General features: G+C 42.1%; 1 protein-coding gene across 1 annotated transcript in view; it reads right to left on the bottom strand.

Annotated features, from left to right (window-relative positions):
* LOC117040899 (E3 ubiquitin-protein ligase RNF213-like) overlaps window positions 1–23,707 on the bottom strand; it is a 57,881-nt gene that overhangs the window by 24,486 nt on the left and 9,688 nt on the right. The window contains 20 exon segments of the mRNA XM_033139004.1: window positions 114–214; window positions 918–1,038; window positions 1,852–2,033; window positions 2,966–3,184; window positions 3,572–3,726; window positions 4,746–4,885; window positions 5,915–6,106; window positions 6,938–7,073; window positions 8,104–8,375; window positions 10,846–10,978; window positions 11,592–11,710; window positions 12,392–12,487; window positions 13,045–13,181; window positions 15,271–18,867; window positions 19,222–19,374; window positions 19,541–19,734; window positions 20,268–21,393; window positions 22,121–22,282; window positions 22,826–22,966; window positions 23,466–23,683. Coding sequence (XP_032994895.1) covers window positions 114–214; window positions 918–1,038; window positions 1,852–2,033; window positions 2,966–3,184; window positions 3,572–3,726; window positions 4,746–4,885; window positions 5,915–6,106; window positions 6,938–7,073; window positions 8,104–8,375; window positions 10,846–10,978; window positions 11,592–11,710; window positions 12,392–12,487; window positions 13,045–13,181; window positions 15,271–18,867; window positions 19,222–19,374; window positions 19,541–19,734; window positions 20,268–21,393; window positions 22,121–22,282; window positions 22,826–22,966; window positions 23,466–23,683 — 7,594 coding nt within the window.

Here is a 23,707-nt window from a genome sequence, read left to right on the forward strand (position 1 = left end):
CCGCATGTCATTTTTAAAATCTTTCTCCTTTCACATTTAACTTATAGCCCACTGCTTCCCCACAAACTGTCCTTCCCCCAGCCCTCCTCACACTCTCATCCCAAAAGCTTTACTTGCAAAATGCTGAACTGATTTTATCCTTGCAGTCGCACAGCACTTCCATCACTGCAGTGAATGTGTTAAGAGTTTTGATGTCAGAATTCCACTGGAAACACTGAAAAGAATAAAAACAATGTGAATGGGAAGAGACCCTCAAATGTAGGCAAACAATGCAGTAACCACAGGAGTCTGCACATTTATCACTATGGTAACTGCAATAGCAGAACATGTATTTGTTCTAACTGGGTTTAACAAGCTAGCCAAATAAGCTACTCCAACTGGCTTTATTACATTATTTTTACTACAGCAATGATACATGTCTTTGCAGAAGGGCTGAATTCAATAAGACTTAGGATGCGAACACACTATACCTTTTAAGAAGTTTTGAAACACACTTCCCCTAAAAGAATTCTGGACACTGCAGTCTACCACTCACAGGATTACAGTTCCCATAAACCTTTAACAAACAACAGTACCTAGAATTCTTTGATGGAAAGAATGCATTTCTACTGTGCTTTACAAGTATAATGTGTACAAACCGTCCCCCAGCTATACCTGTAGAATGTTCTCCCGTGAGGCTTGCCTGGCATTGACATTAACAGGTTAAAACATATCTCTTTCTTAGGCATTTGAGGCACTATGCTTATTGCTGTTTCTGTCTTACAAATGGGAAGTGCCATTCTACTTATGAACAGAAAAGCAAGTTCTGAGGGCTGAAATAAAACTGGTACATATTTAACTTGTTTATGGCCAGCCAAATAAGCAAAGGATGTTTCTTAAAGTGATGTTTCCCTCCAAATCCAAAAAAAGGCCCTTACCTTTCCAAGTCTTATGGTGTATTGCTTTATCAGATCCACCATCTCTGGGATCACCTTTTCTGCTCCAAGCAGCACGTGTTCCACAAAGAGAGAGACTGAGAAAACCCGATTCCATCGGCTCCTGTTTCAAAGGGAAATGTGAGTTATGGCTTATTTATATATGGGGGGGGGGGGAGAAGGAAGTAGGAAGAAAGTACCGGATGACTGGATTGAGGGATGACTCCTGCTGTATAATAAGGGACCATCAGTGCTTTTTGCAGAGTGCGTCATAAAATTCAGTGGCATTGAAGACTTGATTTGGAAAAGACTAGCACGAATGACCCAACCCACTAGTAAAATGTAACTAAGGAGAGGGCCAGTACTCAGTGAGTGCAGCAGCACAGACTCTCCATTTACTATTCTTTTACTTAACAGCTGCATCTGTTCCACTGAGCTTCAATTTGAAGCCTCACAGAGCCAATTGACTACTGTGATTTTTTCATTCCATATTCCTTTGTAGATTCCATAATAGCATTTTACTTTTACTATTTATTGCATTTATATCCCACCTCTTTCTCCAAGCAGCTCAAGGTAGCATACAAGGTTCTTTCCCCCTCCTTGATCCCCACAACAATCCTGTGGGGTAGGAAAGGTCACCCAGTGAGGCTTCAGGGTTGAGCGAGGTGATGAACCCTGGTCTCCCAGCTCCTAGTCTGACTCTCTAACCACTTTACCACATACTGAGTTGCCTGTGATAACACAGGAAACATGTAATCTGGGATTTGAGGGTATTAGAGGGAAGCAGCTTTGCAAATGGGTGACTACCACAACAGTTCAAAAATGAAATGGGTGAAACAACAACGTAACCAAGTTAACAATGTCATATGCAATTAATCTCAAGGAAAACATTACTACAGGTATACTTTTAAATTCATATGTCGCCTCTCTGACCTACCTGACTTCCTGGAGCAGCTGGTCACATTGGCTCTCATTGCTTTGAAAGTAGTTTGCTGTACACACAAGTTCAATTGGCATTTGAAGCTTCTTCACCTGCTGGAGCCATGTTTGAGATCTGCAGTTCAACAGTTTTTCTTCCAACATCTCAGTGCAAGCAATTGCAGCAAGCACATCCAAAACCTAAGCAATCAGGCATGAACAGGGCTTTAATAAATACAGACATGGGTAGTAAAGAAAAATACATTCGCTTCAGACACCAATAAGGCTCTATATGCCTCCTTAACTAAGCATGTTACAGAAAACAAATATTCCTCTCCCTTGAGTAAGTTGCCATCATAACTTGAGAAGAACTATGACGATATCCGCTTTACCAATTTCAAAAACATGTAATGATACACCCGCAGTGTCCATAGTTGGTTTCCTTTCTGTTTATCCCATCTATTTCTTTTAAAATGAATGTCCCACTTTACTTTCTGTTCTAAATAGGGGACATTCCACCAGCCAACCTTTAACACCTGTGTTTTCTTCCTTCCGTAGAATTTTACACTTGCTATTCAATTTCACCTTATTGCTGTCAGTCCAGCAATTTTCACTGTAATTCTGCCAATTCTGCCTTGGGAGTATTTGCATAATCCCCCGTGTATAATCTAAGTTTATCTTCCACAGACATCTCAGGAATATGCTCACTGTACACATGTCCACAAGAGATTGATTGCACTGCTGTTTGGCATGGCAATTATGTATAAATCATTTGGTTCACAAGCTCATGGAAGATAGTTGTGTTCTTGTAGTAGGGCAGATACACTGTTAAGACAGAGGTGCCCAATGGGATGCCCTCCAGATGTTGTTGGGACTGCAACTCCCATCATCCCTGGGAGAGGCAATGCTGGATGAGGCTAATTTGAGTCGGAGCCCAACAAAAGCTGGAGGGCACTATGTTGATTAGCTTTGTTATAAGGAGTATAGCAGATACGGACGTGTTAAAGACTTGTGTGATGTTTAAAGACATTATTGTTTCTCCTAATACTTAAGAAAAGCAACGGAAGAATATCATGTACTTTAGAGGCTGGCTTTTTTTCTAAAATGTTACAGCTAGTAAATATCACTCCTACCATTTGACGATGCAAGAGGCTTCCCCCTTTCTCAATATGTTCAGTGAGAGCATTGAGCACCTCAGGGTACACAGCAAGAATCCTGGAAAGGTTTTGCAGACGACTACTAAACTGATGGTAACCAAGATGGATCCAGGAGATGGGCAGCACCTCCTCCTCTGCACTGGGAGAGGCTGCCTTCATTTCCTCTATGCATGATAAGAGAGCTGTCTGCATCAACTGGAAATCGAAAAACAAGTCTTTATAAATAAGTGTATTCTTACAGTAATCACATATCCGGTTGAAATAATTAATTTCTTCAAAGTTGCTTTTGTGTTTTTTGGTTATTAGATAAATGTGCTAACAATCTCAGTGTTACAATGGCTACAATCCCTTATTTAGGTTAGGTTTTTGTTTTAAATAGCTTGGTACTTACAGGAAAACCTTGTTGGTAGGTAATTCTGGTGGTTAACGTTTCCAGTATCTTGACAAAGCAGACTTATATTTATGAAAAACAACTGCCAGCAATACTATTTCTTGCAGATGCTACAGCACACAAATTTTGAACGTAGTAATTGACACATGCTTTCTTCCAAACAGTTCAACATCGCTTACTGGTATACTCACATTTAACTCCTTCGGAGAGGCCACATGCATTATCAGGCGGATATAGTCTTTGATAAAACAATGGAAAATAATGTTTCTTTCTTCAGCAGAGAGACCAGCAATATGCTGCCCCAGTGGTGTCTTCTGAAAGAGTCCTACAAACTTATCCGCGTGGCCTGCAGGTCAGGAGTACAATGGGAGGAAACTAGATTAGATGGGAATTTTAAATGCCATAGTATCTCTTTATGCCAATAGGCATGAATCTTCTTGACTTGCCAGTCATTTTAAAGATTGTTTTGTATTGTTTTTTGATGGTATTTTGTTTTTATATTGTTTACGCTGCCCTGATATTTTATGTTAGGGTAGTATATAAATGCTTCAATAAATAATTATCTCCCAGCAGTGTCATGGCCCTATTTCAAAAGTTAAAAGTATGTAAGCCTCATAACCCAAAACATTGAAAGCTGTTTGTTGTTTATGAAGAAGTCCCTCACCAAGCCTTTTTTTGTTTGTTTGTTTGGTTTGGTAACTACTGAGAAACGGAAAATTTGACATTGCACCAGAAATGTGGCCCAAATCACTCCTTTTAGTCTTAAAGCAATGCTCTTAGCAGCTAGCAAGTATAGGATTGTCATGTCCTGGACATAAGTCCAGGACATTCTGGGATACGCAGTAATTTTACAGCAGGAACATTTGTCTGTATACTTTAGGATATGCCTATAAAAACAATTAGAAACAGAAGATGCTCAGGGACTAAAAACTTGCAAAAGCAGAACCAAAAGCCACTGAGAGATCAAGTAAGAATATAGGGTTGCATTCCCCCGTTCTCCTTCTGCTAAAGGTCATCCATTAGGACGACCAAGACCAAATCAAGTCAAATAATCAGGCCTGAATGAAGATTGAAATGCATCAAGACCATCTGTTTTATCCAAGAGCACTTGCAATTGTTGTGCCATGGCCCTCTCAATCACCACCTCTACGAAGGGAGAATTTGCAAACAGGATTCCAATGGGGAAAACAGCACCCGGGGGGAATTTCGGAAAAACAGCGAAATGTCTGTTTTGGGGTTTGTTTGTTTTTGCAAACAGAACCATAGAGGGATGGTGCCTCATTATTGCCTTCAGATCCATTTGACATATTTATCTAAAGGTTCCTATGAGCGACACCAGTTGCAATGTCACCCCTGCATTCTCACCTTCATCACCAATGGCATATGGGGCTTGAACCCAAAGGTCTTCCAAAAAATCCTTTATCCTCCAGCTGAAGGGCATTTCATTGCCAGCATCTGTAAACACCTGAAAGGAATTCTCCACCAGAATTGTCTTGGATTGGGAGCTGGGCAAGAAACATGCAAAATCAATCAGAAAGTTGGTAGAATTCCGTTACCAAGCGGGGAAACTTACTTTTACTTTTCTTTAATCTATTAATCATTACTAAAAACAAAACAAAACAAAACAATAGATCATAAGGCCAGTCTTTAATCAAGGTGCATGTAAAGTGCAATCTGTTTATATAGAAAAAGAAACAATGAATGCAGAATGAATGGATTACAGGATACAATTAGTATGAGGGCTGCCTCAATAACTTATTCCATAAGGATAGGTGGATGGATGGGTGGGTGGATGAATGAATGAATGAATGAATGAATGAATGAATGTAGTGGATGCATTTCAGAGACACTATAATTAACACATGGAATAAAAGGATACCATACTACAGGTCTGGGGAACTCTCTATTGGTCCCACAGGATAGCAATTCACAACACACACACACACACACACACACACACACACACACACCCAACTAGCCAGGTACTGTATTAAGTACCTGTATGGGAGCAGCTGGGTAAGATTAGGTCCACCCAGCTCACTCACCCAAGTCTCATGGGAGAGAAGATGCCTAGATTTACTGCCTAGATTTCAAGATGGACTATTGTTTTTTTCATGGCCAGGGTTTTGGATTTAGACCCCAGGGTAGAATAGCGAAAAAAACCCCAACAAGTTGAGAAGCAAAGAGGATTAAATTTAGCAAAGGATGGAGGAAAAAAGGACTTCTGCTAGGATAGACAAGATGACAAAATGGGAGAAGCTCCTGGAACTGGAGGAGATTTGCAGCAAGGTTCTCTTGTCTAGGCTAGCAGTATGTGATATAACCTAGGTATTAAAGAGTTCTGCTGTAAGCCAAACCTACTGAGAAATGGGAAGCCAAACTGTCATGGCCTACTACTGGCATACATTGTTGCCAAATGAAGAAACAGCTTTCAAAATATTCCTTCACATGGGAGTCAAAATCACATTCACCATTCACACTTAACAACAAATCAATTCACCAGCAATCATTGCTGCCTTGGTTGTGCCACTTACCTTTTCTCACTCATAATGTAAGGGATGTTTAGAAGATTGAGATCATTGAAGATGAACATCCACAGAGCTTTCACACAACTTTCTGTTTCTGGTCTAACCAGCAGGTCCAAGTTGCCATCTCTGTCTAGGACAGACACCATATAGGCCAGAAATGGTATAACTGCACTCTGCACCCGCTTCCACAAGGTGTGCCTGCAAGTTTCGAGAGAGGTAAAGGAAACAAACAAACAAAAAAGGAATACCCAATATTAAGAAGAAATTAAGTTCAGACACAATCACACACTCTTTCAGGAGCATTTTGACAAGACCAAAAATCTCAAGAAAGAGTGTTATGAAGAAAAAGCAAGCCTTTTTGACTTGTGTATATACATCTTTCTTCTTTTGAAAGCACGTTTCCAACTGTGAACCATGGCTTTGAAGCGAAGTTTATACTATTTACATACGGAATGTTACCACCTGAAGCAGAGGTGGAAACTTTGAAAGACAGCCAAACATTATTGGCCCACAAAGCTATTACTGCAGAAAACAACATCACCCAGCTTTATTAAGAGTTTTGGTTCCCATCTTGCACCAGCTACACATGCTCTGAACTCAAAAGGGCCAGGATATTTAACTAGCTGTAATACTGCAGTTGACTGCAGAAAAAGAAAAAGAAAAGAAAAACATGGGAGACTTCTCAGACCCTCCACCTGCTGGGAATAAAGCAACAATGCTTTGCAGTAAGTTACGTGAACCATCGTGGTGATGGTGAGGGTGAGGGAAATAGACAATTCATTCTCCCCCTGATAATATATTTACCAAACTCTTAACACCACCTTGATTCTGCAGCCCTTAAACCCAACTTAAAAGTTGTTCCCAAAGCTCAAGGGGACCCTCTGCAGAAGTATCAAATGTAGCTTGTGGGGCCACAGCTGGAAGAAGAAATTTATAATTCCTCTGAGTGCATGCAACCATCTTAAGAGAGATGTACTCTTTAGATACTGGCCTATGTTTTTAGATTGCTATATAAACAACTGTGTATACCTGAAAGTTCCTGCTTCTTGGAGGGCATTTAGGTTTGATGCCTCCCGAAGCACCCACTCTTTCATGATGTAAGAGTTCTCCTCTTGCTTTCTCAAAAGGGTTAAGAGGCGATTCTTTGTTATCTTCAGGAAGAAGGCTGAAAAACAGCAGAAAGTGTGCTAACCAATATTCCTTAAGGCTACATTTCAAGTGCTGAAAACAAAACAAAAGGTATCTATTTCTATTAGACTGATAGCTAATTTAGTCTTGATTTTATCAACAACACCAGTTAAGGTTTCACAATCTTCTGCAGTGCTTGACTGTCAATTATGAAATTACAAATATACAGGGTGAGTCCTTTAAAAGAGGCCCTTGGATACAGAGTACACATGTTCCACGGGGCCTCTTTTAAAAGATTCACCCTGTATTATCTATATAAATTTGTTGGGGACGAGTGAAGAGTTTCGAGTATGCTCAATCTACAGAATGCTCAGCATGAAGAAGGAGAGGTTGCAGATGTGATGCACTGGTGTTTAGAAACTAGACTAGGTGACAGTGAACTACAGCTGTTATCTTGGCAAGATGGAAGCAATAAAAGCTTTAACTGATATGATTTTGCCTTATTGCCACATCTTGTGGTGGTAAGCAAATTCCACAGGTTAACTATACATGGACTGAAGTACTAATTATTTTTATTTTTATCTCGAAACATTCAGCTTCCTCGGATGGCCCCAGGTCCTAGTACAGTGGTGCCCCGCAAGACGAAAATAATTCCTTCTACGATTTTTTTCGTATTGCGGTTTTTTCGTCTAGCGAAGCGGCAATGACAGCCGCGCTTTCGCTAAATGAAAAAAAAAAAGACGAAAATTTTTCATCTTGCGAGGCAGCCCCATAGACTTTTTCGTCTAGTGGGGCAGCCTTCCGCAAGACGAATGCCTTCGTCTAGCGAGTTTTTCGTCTAGCGAGGCATTCGTCTTGCGGGGCACCACTGTATTACGACACAGCGAGAAATTTCTACCTATCTTTTTTTCTTCCTATACACTGCACATAATTCTGTGCTTGATAGCACATGAGAACCCTGTTACCTCATGCTCTGTGGAAAAAAGATTGTATGAACATATTCTAGGAGGGGCTTGCAGCAGAAAGCCTTCCACTTTACAAAACTAAATGCTCCTAGTCATTCATACCTTTCAAATCACTTTCCTCAGAAAGAAGGCTAAGGAGAATTTCAATCCTCCTAGTGCTGCGGCTGGAACTCTCATTTGGGTCTCTTAGCATCCCCACAGCACTTTGCACACAGCTCCTCAGAAGAACGGTGGTGTCCAAGATTTTGGGCTTTCCAGGAATAGAGAAAGAGAGCCTATTAATATTGTGAAGCAACACAGACTAAGCTGGTGCACATTTCTTCTCTGAAAAAGGGAACTGATGTAAACAAGAGCTTTCTGCCTGTAATGACTCTCTTGCTTGCTAGCCAATACAGGAGACAAAGATACAAGATCTCCCCTGCAGCCAGGAATCAGCATATTTATCTGCCTGGAGAAGAGCAGTCATAAAAGCAAGGAAAAGGGATAGCACAATGAGCTCCTATTAACAAAAACCAATACTGTAGGTACTTTTTTTTGTTATGGTGGAGAAGTGAGAAGAACCCACTTCCTGCATTGGAGATCTACTCCACTTGCGAGAATTGGTGTCCTTGGAGTGTTTAAGACAAGACCCAGCATGGGATCTTTGTTTTATCAGTTCAATAATAGGCTTAGTGCTGAGAGCAGAAGGGAGAGCAAGGATTGAGTACAGAAGCACAGAGACACTAAAAAGGAGCTCCTGCAATGTTCTGGTAAACAGGCGAGGCTAACAAAATGATGGCCACCAGGAAAATGCTGGGCTTACTCTTAGTGCTAACAAGGGAAGCCTGGAGACTTTGTGATTATTTATTCATTAAATTTCTATACTGCCCTTCATCCAAGGATCACAGGGCAGTTTACAACACGTAACATAGTAGCAAACAAAAACAATACTAACCCGCCCAAACACACACAATTTAAAAGGCCATAAATTGGCTAAAAAGCCAATGGCCTAGGAGAAGAGGAATGTTTTTGCCCAGCACTTAAAATATACTGCCAGGCAAGCCTCCCTGGGGAGAGCATTCCATAAGCAGAGAGCCACTGCAGAAAAGCCCTGCTCTCATGTTGCCACTCTCCAAACCTCTCATGGAGGAGGCACACAAAGAAGGACCTCAGAGGATGATCACAGGGTCTGTTAGTTCTTATGGAGATAGGAGGCCCTTGAGGCGATACCATTCACCACTGTCTTTGGGAGGCTCAGTAGAGGCCCAGAGATGGAAGCTGGCTGAAACGGGCCCTACCTAATTGTTTACAAAGTAAGAAGGGGGTGTCTAGAGTTTGGAGGTAGCCAACCTGTTCCTCTGTGATGAGGAAGACTTTCCCTTAGGGATCAATTGGAATGGTAGGCCAGAGGAACACATGTTCTGGAGAGACTTGCTTTTGGAGGCTCCAAGGCAGCAGCGGCCAGAATTCCCACCCCTTAAGTCTTCACCATTCTAACATGAGTCATCATTTTTACTACAGATCTGCCTGTTTGTTCAGGAAAGCCACAGAAACAATGTACAGGTGAGAGAGCAGAAATGGACAATAAGGGGAGCAAGAAAAAAGGCAAAGAAGGTGGGGGGGGGCAGAAAGCATGCAAAGATAGCAGAGCAGACAGGAGAAGGGCTGAATCCCAGGCAAAAACAAGGAAAGGAACCCAACCTCTGGTATGAGGAAACATAATCCATGCTCATTAGATGTTTCCTCACTACACCTGAGAAAATCTGGGGATATGCAGACTCCCATACATTTGAAAAAAATATGGAGGGGAAACCATAACAGAGAAAAAGTACAATAATACCTCTCGGATTTTTATGATTTGTCCTCAGCATGAACAAAGGGGGGGGGGGAACTCTCTCTTTCATAGGGAGCCAAATAAAATAATTAAAGTGAGATACATTGAAACTTACAGCCAATCTTTCTGTTTTGGGTGCTGCTGATACCACATCCATCTCCTCCTCATCTTGTTCTTCTTCCTTTGCCATAATCATATCTGCAAAAAATACAGAAGGTTTTGCATAGGGTTGAAATTTGCTTACTGATAAAATTAAGGACACCGGGAATGACTACAGGTTGTCAGAAGTTAATGCTACATTACCGTATTTTTCGCTACATAAGACGCACTTTTTTCCTCCTAAAAAGTAAGGAGAAATATCTGTGCATCTTATGGAGTGAATGGTGGTCCCTGGAGCTGAATTGCCCAGGGGCCAAAAGAGGATCATGCTTTTTATTTTACAAAGAGAAAAGGGGGTGCTGAAAGGACCCCGCTCAGCAAGTGATCAGCAAGAGATCGGGAGAGAGATAAGAGTCCCGGCTCCCTTTCAGCCCCGCCCTCTTGCCCATGCCTCCATTGTTGAATGTGCTGCAGAGGGAGGTTGTTTGTTTCCCCAGCGACATGTGACTGACTGATTAGATTATCTGTCTGGAAACTGTAGAAAAGGCTCCCTTTCCTTTAGAAGTTGCAGAAATGTTGAGTTGAACTCCATAGAAACGGGGCTTTTCCTCTTTGCTTTTTCCCCTTTGCAAAAGGAGCTTTGCTTTTCCCCCTTTGCAAAAAAGCTGCAAAACTTTTAGTTGATCCTAAAAAACAGGGCTTTTCCCTTTGCAAAAAAGCTGCAAAACTTTTAGCTGATCCTCAAAAAAGAGGGCTTTTCCTTTTGCAAAAAAAGCTGCAAAACTTTTAGCTGTTCCTCAAAAAAACTGAAACAGGGCTTTTCGAGGAGGAAAACCAGAAAAATATTTTTTTTCCCTTGTTTCCTCCTCTAAAAACGAGGTGCGCCCTATGGTCTGGTGCGCCCTATGGAGCGAAAAATACAGTACTTACACTCATGTTTTTGTGCAGACTTCCCTGTATCTTCATCAAACAGCTGGCTGAGGGTTATGTTCCTCAGGGAAGTTACATCAGAAACCATATCCTTGGATCTCCTTAGATCATCAATGTGCACTGATTGCCACATTCCTAGCAATAAGACAGAAATACTTTCTGTGACTACTGCCATGAAGTTATCTTAAGAAAAGAAAAATCCAGTGCAAGACAGATAGGGATGAACCTAACTACCTAGAGGCTCAATAATACTGATTTATTTATTAGACTTATATACCATTCTTCATTAAAAGGTATTCATAGTGGCTTCTCTTCTCTCATTTCACAACAGTGACCACCATCAGAACTGAGTTTCATTTATATTTAGCATGGATAGGGAACTGGATCCGGGTAATAGGCCAGGTGCTTATCTCCCCCCCCCCCCCGCACCCTCTGTTGGCCTAGTTTGACCAGATGGCCTGGTCAAGCATCTCCTTAATATGCCAACATGTACGGGCATCCTTTAACCCCGTCTGCTCTCTTTGAATAGTTTTAAAAAGAAAGCAAAAATTGCATTTATTAGAGATGTGTCCTGACCACAAGATTCAATTTGGACCTCAATTTGATACTTCACAAAATAGCCATATTTTCTTCTCTATTTGCACCGATGTCAGGTATTTGTTCAGAGTTGCAACAGCACTCCAAACTCACTGAAAACCTCATATTTATTCTACATCCCCCCCCCCCGCACCAGTCGTGCAGTCCTTACCTCCATGAAATCCCACATAGGAACTTCCTCCTTCAATCCGAGATAGCTTAGCGATGAAGAGCACAAACACTGAGGCTCCACACAGATCTATTTTGTTAATTTCATTAACAGCTGAGTATCTGTAAGGGAAAGGAAACACTTGTCGGCAATTTCAAGCGGCAGTACATAGGACACTACTTCCTAATCACATCTCATTATCTCAACACTTACAAGGCTTACTTCTCCACCCCATCCTAACACCAAGTTTTAAATGCTCACCATGTTCACTAGGGTGGCGCTGTGGTCTAAACCACTGAGCCTAGGGCTTGCCGATCAGAAGGTTGGCAATTCAAATCCCCGTGGCGGGGTGAGCTCCCGTTGCTCAGTCCCAGCTCCTGCCAACCTAGCAATTCGAAAGCATGCCCAAAAGTGCAAGTAGATAAATAGGTGCTGCTCCGGCAGGAAGGTAAACGGTGTTTCCATGCGCTGCTCTGGTTTCACCAGAAGTGGCTTAGTCGTGCTGGCCACATGACCCGGAAGTTGTACGCCGGCTCCCTCGGCCAGTAAAGCGAGATGGGCACCGCAATCCCAGAGTCATTTGCGACTGGACTTAATGGTCAGAGGTCCTTTACCTCTTTATGTTCATATAGTTTCATACAAATCTTGTCTTCCCTCACACTTTCCCCAAGTGTTTTACTAGACCCTGAAAAGGGTAGACCTTGAAAAAGCTTGTGGTAACTGTTAACTATGACCATTAGCCATGAGTTCAATGCTGCTCTAATTAAGAAGCTGGAAAATACAAAACATGCTATGCAACATACTTGGCTGAGGCAACAATCTGGGCACTGAGAGATCCATTTTCAAAGTCAGTCTGAATAATCAGTATTTTAGTTCCAGGTGCAACAGAAAGAGAATTCCTGTGAGAAAACAACAGATGTCAGAATAATGGTTAAGAGGTTATTGTATTTCAGGCACAGAGTGGATCATCACACACAGTACCCAGACTTCAAATATCTGAAAGACCACTTCCTTCTCTACAGACAATCTCAGGTGCAGAGTGGTGGTAGCCTGGGAAAGGGCATTCTCTGTGGCTGCCCCTAAGCTATGAACTTCCTCCCCACAGATGTGTGTCTGGTACCTTCATTCTACAGCTTCCAGACAATGGTGAAGACCAAACTCTTGTTTTTTAGGGGCCACTTTTTATGATTGTATGTTGTTTTTAATGTTGTCACACACCATGACACCTTAGGGTGAATGGTGGGTGATAAATAAATATCAACTTCCATAAATCTCAGCAGTCTGAATCTATAACACAACCTTATATCTTTGCATGTTTTCTGCCCCCCCCCGCCTTCTTTGCCTTTTTTCTTGCTACCACAACCCCATGCTTATTCTCTACCCACCTGTTTCTCTCTTACTGTCATATTCAGTGTGGTCTACAAACCAAGTGGACTGAGAAACGCAAACCACTCACCGAATTTCTTTCAAAAAGGAATGTTCTGTGTCAAACTGTTGTAAGAAAAGAACTTTTGGAATGCCTACATTGTCCCATAGCTCTGTCTTCAAAGTCTCTGTGTCTGCCGCAGTCAGGAGTCTAGAGAAAGTTGTAACCTGAAACAGTAAAGAAAAATACGAGATTTCTCTTTAAGAGATGTACAAAGCCTTTTAAGATTTTTGCACAACTGCACACAGCAAATCCTTTTGAAACAAAATGAAGCAATATGGCACGGTAGCCTAATATCCAATAAAATTAAGGTTAGCTCCACAAGCACCACATACACTAAGGAGGCCCTTGAGTTGCTCTTAGGATCAGAGTGATGCTGACAGCAATCAAGAACCAAACATTTCTGTCAGAACAAATCCCAAAAACTTGGTTGTCAACTACTACACCTATCTGACAACAAAAATTTGATTAGCTCATGATGGGAATGAAAATAAAATTAAAAGGGAGGTAGAGATGGTGCTGGAGTAGACTCTTGAGAGTCCCATGGACTGCAAAAAGATCCAACTTATCCATCCTTAAAGAAATAAGACCTGAGTGCTCACTGGAAGGAGAGATCCTGAAGTTGAGGCTCCAGTACTTTGGCCACCTCATGAGAACAGAAGACTCCCTAGAAAAGACCCTGATGTTGGGAAAGAAGGAGGGCACAAGGAGAAGGGGACGACAGAGGAGGAGATGGTTGGACAGTGTTCTCGAAGCGACTAGCATGAGTTTGGCCAAACTGTGGGAGGCAGTGAAAGATAGGTGTGCCTGGCGTGCTCTGATCCATGGGGTCACAAAGAGTCGGACACGACTGAACAACAACAGAGAGGAAAAAAGAAATGCAACTCCTGTTTGAAGGAAAAGGTATAATCTGCTGGGTAGTATTTAGATGCCTTACTTTTTACCCTGAATTAAGCAGTCTAGACATTGCTAATTTCTTGATAGACACTGCCAAAGGAAGCACCAGGAAATCATTCCACCAACAAACATTGGCAAAACAGATCTTATTTGGATTTTCTAGATCTCTGGTGATATATGAGACACCAAGGAAGCTGGCATTTGAATTGCCAAAAAAGCAAAAAAATTAATTGTATTACCTACCACCTGTTTCTTCTGCTTGAACTTTTAATTTCAAAATGTTACTGGTGCATGGAACACCCACAGCGAAGCAGTTAACAAAATATTCAGTTTCATATTGAACAAGATCAGATAAAACAATACAACTTGGTTTGCTCTTATTAGGGGCATCTACAGTACACTTGACTTGGCGTGCTCTAGTCCATGGGGTCACGAAGAGTCGGACACGACTAAACAACAACAGTACACTTTAAGATTTACATTCTCTCTTCCCTTCTCCTTCGCACACAAGCCCAAGGCTTGCTGTAGCACATTATCTTAACAGACCATATTACGCTATTACACATCAATTGGACCAGTAGCTACATTTTACCTTGCTGTAAATACTGCTTGAACAACAATTTAATGAACGTAGCAGAAAGTAGGCCTGAGATGCGGGTGGCGCTGTGGTCTAAACAACAGAGACTAGGGCTTGCGAATCGGAAGGTTGGCAGTTTGAATCCCCACAACGGGGTGAGCTCCCATTGTTTGGTCCCAGCTCCTACCAACGTAGCAGTTTGAAAGCACGTCAAAGTGCAAGTAGATAAATAGATACAACTCCGGTGGGAAGGTAAACAGCGTTTCCGTGCGCTGCTCTGGTTCACCAGAAGCGGCTTAGTCATGCTGCCCACATGACCCAGAAGCTGTCTGCGGACAAATGTCGGCTCCCTCGGCCTATAGAGCGAGATGAGCGCCGCAACCCCCGAGTCATTCGCGACTGGACCTAATGGTCAGGGGTGCCTTTACCTTTAGGCCTGGGTAATGGCTGCTTCACTCTGATCCATAAGGAATATTGTAAAAGCAGTAAAATATAGCTCTGACCAGATTTTGACTAAACACTTTCTGACAATATTGAATAATGATCTCCATGGTGACAAGAAATTTATTTTTCTGATCCAAGTGCAGTTTAAAATTATAAAAGTTCTAATGCCATCTCAAGACAGTATGAACTCCTAATGTATGTTGTTGTTTAGTCGTTTAGTTGTGTCCAACTCTTCGTGACCCCATGGACCAGAGCACGCCAGGCACTCCTGTCTTCCACTGCCTCCTGCAGTTTGGTCCAAGTGTGTGTGTGTGTGTATGAAGTATTTCAGAACTCACCTCAATAAAGGTTGTGCAACCCCATGACTCTGTCCCAAGGCAAGCACGAAGGAACTCTGCAAGAGAAGTGTGATGTTGTTGCTGAAAGTATATCCTGGCCAAGTCATCTGCCAGAAAGGAACCCAGCCGTGAATCACCAAGGCGGACTACAGAATCGGGCGTTGCACAGTTCAACAGGACCAATTTGGCTTCTTCTTGTACTTTTCGCATCAGATCCTGAGGGGAAGTATCCATTTTCAGCTTCTCCGTCACCTGCAGGACAACTGAGGCGCAGGTGTCAGGATGGTAGCCAACAAAGACATCAGAAGGGGTATATTTCTGCTGGCCCATAAAGTATTTTTCAGTTTCAACTGCTGTGAAGCTGTCCACCCACTTCTTCAATTCTTCCACAGTGTCTCTTTGCCTCTTGTCCAACACAGTATTGATGTCCAGGTAGTGCTTTTCAAGCCTGTTGATCAACGGGATGGGGAAATGTTTGTAGACCACCTCTTTCTCCTCAATGACAATCAAACGGAACTCAGGGTGCACTCTGCATTTCACTCGATGGGTCCCCAAGCCCAAGTCAACATACTTTTGACCAGCAAGTTGAACGTAATACTGGTTGAGGGCATCGTAGAGGCTTTCATACAGATTCTGCAGGTTGAGAAGAATGACCATCTGCCCTGTCTCCATACAGATCTTCACTCGGTTGATGTTTCTGCAGATCTGGGTGTATTCCTGGTCTTTGGGAAAACTGGAACCAAAAATAATTTCTGGCTGCTGTGTATCTTTGAAAAAAGCCTGCTGCAGGATCTGGAGGGCTGCATAATTTTCCGTCAACACCAGCAGGTAACGGCATTCACCATCCTCATAGTCACTGTAAATGTTCTGCTGAACTAGATCAATTGTACCAATGTCCCCAGGGATGACATCTCCTTTTTCTGAGAACCTAGACATAAAAATGTTCAAGGCCTCAACACCTTCTTTACCACTGAAATTACGGAGAACTATCTCTGCTAGTTCACGGGAAGCTGGCTCTCTTTTCAGTTTTTTGGTTAAAGCAAACACCATTTTTATCAGACTGTAATAATCACGCAACCCAAAGAACTCCTTGCCTTGGGTCTTGCAAATTTCCTCATAAGCACTTGCTAAGATGGGAAAGAGACGGTCAACTTTGTGCAGGACGGCGCGTTCTGAAGAGCAGATACCCTTCGCGCTTCCTATGAGTTCCTTCTTGTTTGGTTCTCCACGGGATACAAAGATGCCTCGATTCATCTTAGCTGGATCCAGAGCCCAGTTAGATATCCCAATGAAGCCAACTTTTTTATGAGGGAGTGGATCGTCATCAACACAGCCATCTTCCAAGAGCGGGTGAAGGGTCTTCAGAGGCATTTTGGGGGAGTCTTCAGCCAAGCCAATTTCATCTAACACCACCACAGAGACATACTCCTTTAGGTTCTTTCCTTCTTGGAAGCGAGCACAATGCTTGAAAGTGTTGATGATTCCCTCAGGGGTAGAGTGTGGGCTGCACTGAAAGGACACCAAATGGATTTGCTTCAGTTCTTTATAAAGCTCTGTATATGCTGCTTGGCCTTGCATGGCATCAGCCACAATCGTTTTGGCAAGAGATTTGGAACTGCCAGGCTTGCCGATGAGAAACAAGGGGATTTTAAGTTCAATGCAGATAACCATCATAAAAACATTTTCCTTCAGAGCCAAGTTCTTGGCGATCGTTTCCCTCAGAGGCAGGTCACTCAAGAAGAGATCCTGAACTAAGCCAATTTCTTCAAGGATTCCCTTTTCATCATCATATGGCTTTGGAAGGATGGTGCTGATGACTCTTCGGTACTCCCTTTTCCTTTCCAGGGAAGCATGGTAGCAAACACCCACTGAAAGAACCAAGGACCAAATGACTGGGTCTCGCTGGACAAAACCTTTAGCTGCCTTCCTCTCTGCAACTTGCTTCTCCAGATGATTCATTAGTAGTTCACTGTGGCTGTGGAACCACTTGAAGGCTTCCACGCAGCGCTCCACATCTCTGAGGCTGATAAAGCTGCATTCATCATTCCTTTGCCTCATATACGTCTGAGATGCAAAAAGCACATCTGTTATTAACTGGAGCTCAGCATCAGACATTGGTATTGACCTAGTAAGTCTTTGCACAATCTGCTGTATATAGAGTTTTTCAGTAACGTTGTTCAACTGTCCAAAATCCCACACTAGAGGGATCATGCTAGGAGGGAGCGCATGGACACGGTATACCAGCTGCCTAAGAGGAATGGAGCCAAGCTTTTCCTTGGTCTCCTCTGCTTTGACACGGTAGCCTAAGCCAGCCGATTCCAAGCGCTGAATCATTTCCCCTGTATGCTTACGATAAGGATTGCATGCAGCTATGATTTGCAAACCTGAGTTGTGGACCAAAGGCTGTCCTTCAACTGTGCGATCGCACAAAACTTCTTTGATGCTGCTGACTGCTTCAGTGGTGTTGGCTTCATCAAAAAACAGGATGGTGTCACACTGGTATTGTTGTTTATTGTCAATAGCAATGTCTTCTGCTTCCCTGACTTTGGCATAAATTACATCTGCTGTGGTGCCTCCATGGACCTTGACAAGCTTCATGTTATCGGCACTGGAAACACTCCTACGTAGTTCACACAGGAATTTTATTAGCCTGGTTTTTCCACAGCCAGTTTCTCCCATGAGGACAACAGGGATACCACACCTGAATCGCATTTCAATGGCAAGGATCTTTAGCATATTGTCTGTTGTGAGCTCATACGTATCATCAGGATCAATTGGCCACTTTATTCCTAAAACCATGCAAAGTTTCTCAATTTTGTCATGTCTGGGCAGTGCATCAAAATTAATGTTGAAAGGAACTCTCTGAAGGCACAATTCCTGGTACAGCTGAGCTGTCATTACATTTCTCTTGATGACACTCCCATTCAAGGGATTGATGGCATCAATACCACCATTAGCACCAGGTTTGAGATGAAAGCCAATGAATGTCATAGATTCAGAATCCTCATTGAAAAATATATATGGGTGGGGTTCTGACTCCCACTTCTTCCGAATACGAAATGGAGCAAGATCTTCTTCTGTGACTCCTTCCATGTCAAAAAACTGATTCCCAGGGCTTTCATCAGAAATGTTTAGTGATGGTGTAGCAAAATCCTTTGCCATTAAAATCATAAATGTGACAACAAAATTTTTGAAGCCGTGTAAAGCATCGTGGACAAAATCAGCGTTACAGAACACCGAAGTTTCACAATTTCTCAGTTGAAGGTTCAAAAACCAAGCAAAGTTTCTCAGTTCTGACCAGGAAGGATCTATCACTCCACAATGGATCAAGAGCATCTGCAGGCAGTCTGCTGGTGTCCCTTCAACAGAGCCTTCTTCATACTGGAACGTGTCAAGACAATCTCCTCTGCTAGATCTTCTCAAGTACTGGTAGGGTCTCTGAAAAGTTTCGCTACGGAACACTTCCTGATCTATACCTGGGTCTGAGCAATCATAGGACAGATTCCTCTGCATGTCCATTTCTAGGACTTCCTTGGGAGATCTGCAGGTTACTTTGGGGAACACATCAATGAAGTTGTACTTCAATCCTGGAAAATACTTTTTTTTTTTAAAGAGAGAGAGAAAGAAGGGAAAGGTTATCCTAAGATCACACATCTTGGTCACTCATACTACTTATTTATTTATTCATTCATTTCTTATTGGTTTTGATAATTTTTCCACAGCTTTTAAACTGACAAGTTAATACTGCTTCTCATTCACTCTATTTTCCTGCATAATTTTAAAAAAAATCAGTTATCTTAGCACTCATACAATTTTAATATCAACATTCCATAAATACATTATTATGTTAGAAATCATAAAACTCATTAAAAATGGGAGCTTTGCAATAGGGTTTTTCAGTGGTGTACTAGCAATTTGGGACATAGTAGTTAAATACCCATAGGTACTTACAGATCTAGTTTGTTTTTTTGGTGACGAAGATGTTTGAAGAATTTCTACAACATACAAATGACACTGTTTCCGCAGCCAGAGTTTCCCATGTATATCTGCCAGGTACTGTAAAACTAAGAGCTTGAACAGAAATTCTGGAATTCCAGAATGAACCTGGTAAAATACAGAAATGTAATAATTTTAAAAAGGAAAAGGAAATTTTCCTCCTCATTGAGCTGCTTATTTAAAAAAAAAAACCAACCAACCAATAACAACCAACTTTATTAAGTGAGTGGTAGGGTAAGGAGACAAACTTCTGCCAAAACCATGGTATACTCACTGAAGAAGTGATATCGAAATGAAATATCATAGGCTGTTTCTGGTACTGATGGTCCAGGAATGGGAGAAGAGACTTCAGCACTTTCCCTTCATCCACATGGGGGTCTATCAACCTAATAGTTTTTAATGGCACTTTAGAGCGATGTAGTTTTGCTTCCATTTTCTCTTGCAGCCTCTTTACATAGAGAGATTTTCCTATGGTTAATAATAAAAACGTATCTGAGTTATTAATGGGCACAGCAAGGCACACAATGGATTGGTTTGAAACTGAGAGCACTCAATAGTCTGGGCTTCTGCTGAGCAACAAGTAGGAAGAATCTGGGTGAGGGAGAGAAACTGATGCAATAAACACTTGGATACAGTCTTCAGCTAGATTGTACTGTCTATCCCAAAATGTACCAGTCACAGCTGCCGCCACCTGCACTGTAACCTCTGGTTTTCATCTTGGAACAATCTCTGTAAAAAGAGGTAATATTCCTTCCACCATTTATGTCTAAGCTTGGGACAAAAACACTAAATAGCAGGCTGAAATGCTGTTCAAGTAAAACTACTCTTTTAGATAAGCACTGAGCCTGCTGTTTAATATGCCCCTTGCCCCTCATTATTCCAGTCACAAGCTGAAAGTGCATCATAGAAGGAAAAATAACAGACCATGTTTTATGCCCTCAAGTTTTAGTCTAAGCATTCTGAAACTTAGATGGAAAACTAGATGTACTTAGTTCACTCACCTGCTCCAGCTCTTTCAGAAACTACAATCCCAACACACATTTGGTCCTTGAAGACAGAAGCCGATGAACTTGGAGGCTGTGTTGCTTTGTAATGATTCCCAAGGTAGCCCTGAATGTCCTTCAGGGGCTGCTGAGGGATCATGTGAACTTTGAACTGGCTGAAGACAGAAGGGACATAGCAGTGCTCCCTCTCACAGTTGCAGAGAATCACTAGCCTATAATCATCCTGATGCTTTAAGTGAAGACTCTGGAAAAGTTCCTCAGACCTGTAGCCAACATCATAACTCAACTCTTCTGCAAACAGCAAGGTGTAAATCTTCTTCCCCTTACAGCCTGGAGTGAGGCACCGCCTCAAAAACAGTGCCACTTGCTCATAGCTGGTTTGTGGTGTGCAGAGCAGGACTTCATCATAAGAGGGTAGCATCTCCCCTGGACTGTTCATGTAGATGGCCAATGCCGAAGCCAACACCTCAGAGCGAGGGCAGAGAATGAGGTTAGGCCTGCCAGCATGAAGACCTTGTGGCAATTTTCGCATAACACTCCTCTTCTCCAGATCTGCCAGGGTGGCCAAGTAAATGCCAAGGGTTTCAATGTCCAGGCAGTTGGGAAGGAATGAGCCCATACTTCCCATGTACGACTCCCAGATGTACTCCAGTTGTACAGCCAACTCTTTTTCTCTTGCCACCAGCCCAAATAAATCGGCTTTTTTAGATACTACTTGGTGGGAGATCCCCTGGACATCTTGCTTGCTGCAGTTGCGCTTTATAAATGACAGCATTGTTAAGGCAGCCTCACTGGGGCACTTTGAGCCAAGCTCCTTGCACAAGTATACAAGCTGTTCTGCCATATAGTAATTCAAATAATAGTACTGGGATCGCTTCTCTGACATAAACTGGTTCCACTTTTCCAGGAAACTCTCCATCTTTCGGCAAATGACTGGGAGAACTTCTGTGACATCTCCATTTCCAATAAGGACAGAATTTGAAATTAAATTGAAGTCCATGCTAAGGCAGAATTCATGGTTGGGTGAACAATATACACCAGCGACCCAAGAGCGGAAAAGCATGTTTCCAGCAGAATAAAGGTCGATGAAAGACAGTGCAAGCCTCTGGACACTAGAAAATACCTGGGGGCAGAAGAAACACAGCAGAAGACAGACCAATGAATCTAAATAGCACAACACCAATGAATGTGAGATATGCATTACCCATTGCCACCCTTACAACTAGAATGCCTAAACTAGCCTTGGCCAACTCCATTTGCTTAGAGAGAGAGCCACACCAGCAGAAACTATGGCCAAATTGAACTTTTAAGCTGGTTAACAATCACCAAAATACATGAAGGTGGTATCAAGAACTGGTTCTCCTAACATTTATTGATTAAAAAACTTACACGCCACTTTTCATTTATAGAGCTCAAAGGGGTTCACAATATGTATTTAAAAATGGGGGAGGGGAGGAACATTTACTCCCTGAATTTTTCTTCAACCTTTCTCCCTTCAACATTCTGTACAGGCAAGCAGCCAACAAGCTCTAGTCCAAGGGCATTCAGGGTGTAAAATTTTAATTGTTTTAAAGATTATCAGGAACACTGAAATTTAGAAAGGTCGAGCGAAGTGAGCCATCCCAACCAACAATAAATCATCACAATTCAATGTGATGCAAACTTCTGTGAATTGTATTTTAGATCGGGGGGGGGGGGACACTTTCTGAAATCTCTACAATCTCTCAATGGACATATAAATGCAACATGGCTGGAGGAAGAACCCCATAACCCTTGTCCCCCACCACACATCCCTCAAAGGACAATATGAGTTTTAAAATATAAACAGGAAATTATGCCTGAAAACTGACCTCTGAAAACTTCTCTACTTCTGCACCTTGTTCTACCTTGCCTGACATCAGCATCAGTTTATTCATCAATTCTCGGAGCTCTTCCAGGGAGTACTGCCGTTCCTCTTCTTGGCCACCGTGACTTTCTGAGATAGTCAGGCACAAGACAGTATCCAGAGAAACCTAGGAATAAATTTAACCATTGCTTTATTTCCTTATGATGTCATACAAGGCTTCCCCCTACTATATGTAGAGATAGCAGTTGTCAGCTGTAAATAGGTTTATGCTAAATACTGAGAGGGTTGCACCAAATTATGAGGGCATTGTCTTTGGAAAGATGCCAGTAAAAAGTTGTGGCAAATGCCACCAACAGAAATAGTGATAGTGATTTCTCAAGTTCACACTTATGAACATTATGGGAGGAAATCCCTGGTCAACTTAATGGTGTTACAACAGAGAGGCACCAGGAAATGATAAAGGAAGCAGTTTATTGAAAGAGACACTTAAAAAGGTAAAAGGACCCCTGACCATTAGGTCCAGTAGTGTCCGAATCTGGGGTTGCGGCGCTCATCTCGCGTTACTGGCCGAGGGAGCCGGCGTACAGCTTCTAGTCATGTGGCTTAAGCAGGCTGTTTGTTGGGTGTGGTATACAGAAAAAAATAGCTACTGAGAGATGAGGAGAAAGGTTACAAAAACTGGGACAATATACTACAAGCATGGTCTTACCTTCCGGCCTTCTGCTGGCGCCTTAATTCGGTAGATTCCCTTGCTATTGATTTTAGTTGCCAGTGATATAGATGACAGTTCTACAGAACCATGACTCTCTTTTATTGTTTTTAGCCATTCCAAGTATCTTGCAGAATCACGCTGTAGAGTTTAGGGAGAAGATGTACTCTGAATTAGTCCCATACTTTATCCCAGAATGAATCACACACTGATAATAGCATAGCCATAGATGACAAGGGAGTATGGTGTGTTGCTAAATTACAATCCTCACTCAAGGACATTGCTTTTTGAATTTGGAAGATTTCTGTTCCACTATTCTGTGCTGTGAAGCCCAGAGATATTTCATGAAATTAAAGTAGCTACTGAACCCACCAACTGGTATGATGCACAAAACTGCAGTGTATGTGGTAGAATAGAGCATACAGTAGGCATTAATTATCTTCGCATACAAAGCACACACTACTCTGCAGAATGCAAGTTTAAGTAGTTACAAGGTGGATATCCCTACAAAATCTCAATGCCCACATCAATAATTTTCTACCCATCAATATATCTACAGTAAACTCACACCTTGATAAAATACACAGCTTTATAAGAGCAGATGTACAAAGATGAACTAAGGTCCAACTGCAGGAATTACCAGTTTCTTTGGGAGGTTGTTGTCACTCTCCAGAGCTTTCCAAAGTTTCCTCAAACACTTCATGAGCTCCCCAAATCCCGATTCCCGTTTCAAGTCATATAACAGGGAGGAGTAGCCAAGCACAGCATCGTGGAAACAAGCCACACGATCCACATCCATGTCATTCTCTCCCGCAGAGATAGAAGCCAAGTCCACAAATACCTTCAGCTCATTCTTATCTAAGGCAAATAAAAAAAGTGAAA

This window comes from Lacerta agilis, chromosome 2, assembly GCF_009819535.1.
Source record: "Lacerta agilis isolate rLacAgi1 chromosome 2, rLacAgi1.pri, whole genome shotgun sequence".
In the NCBI taxonomy this organism is placed as follows: Eukaryota; Metazoa; Chordata; class Lepidosauria; order Squamata; family Lacertidae; genus Lacerta; species Lacerta agilis.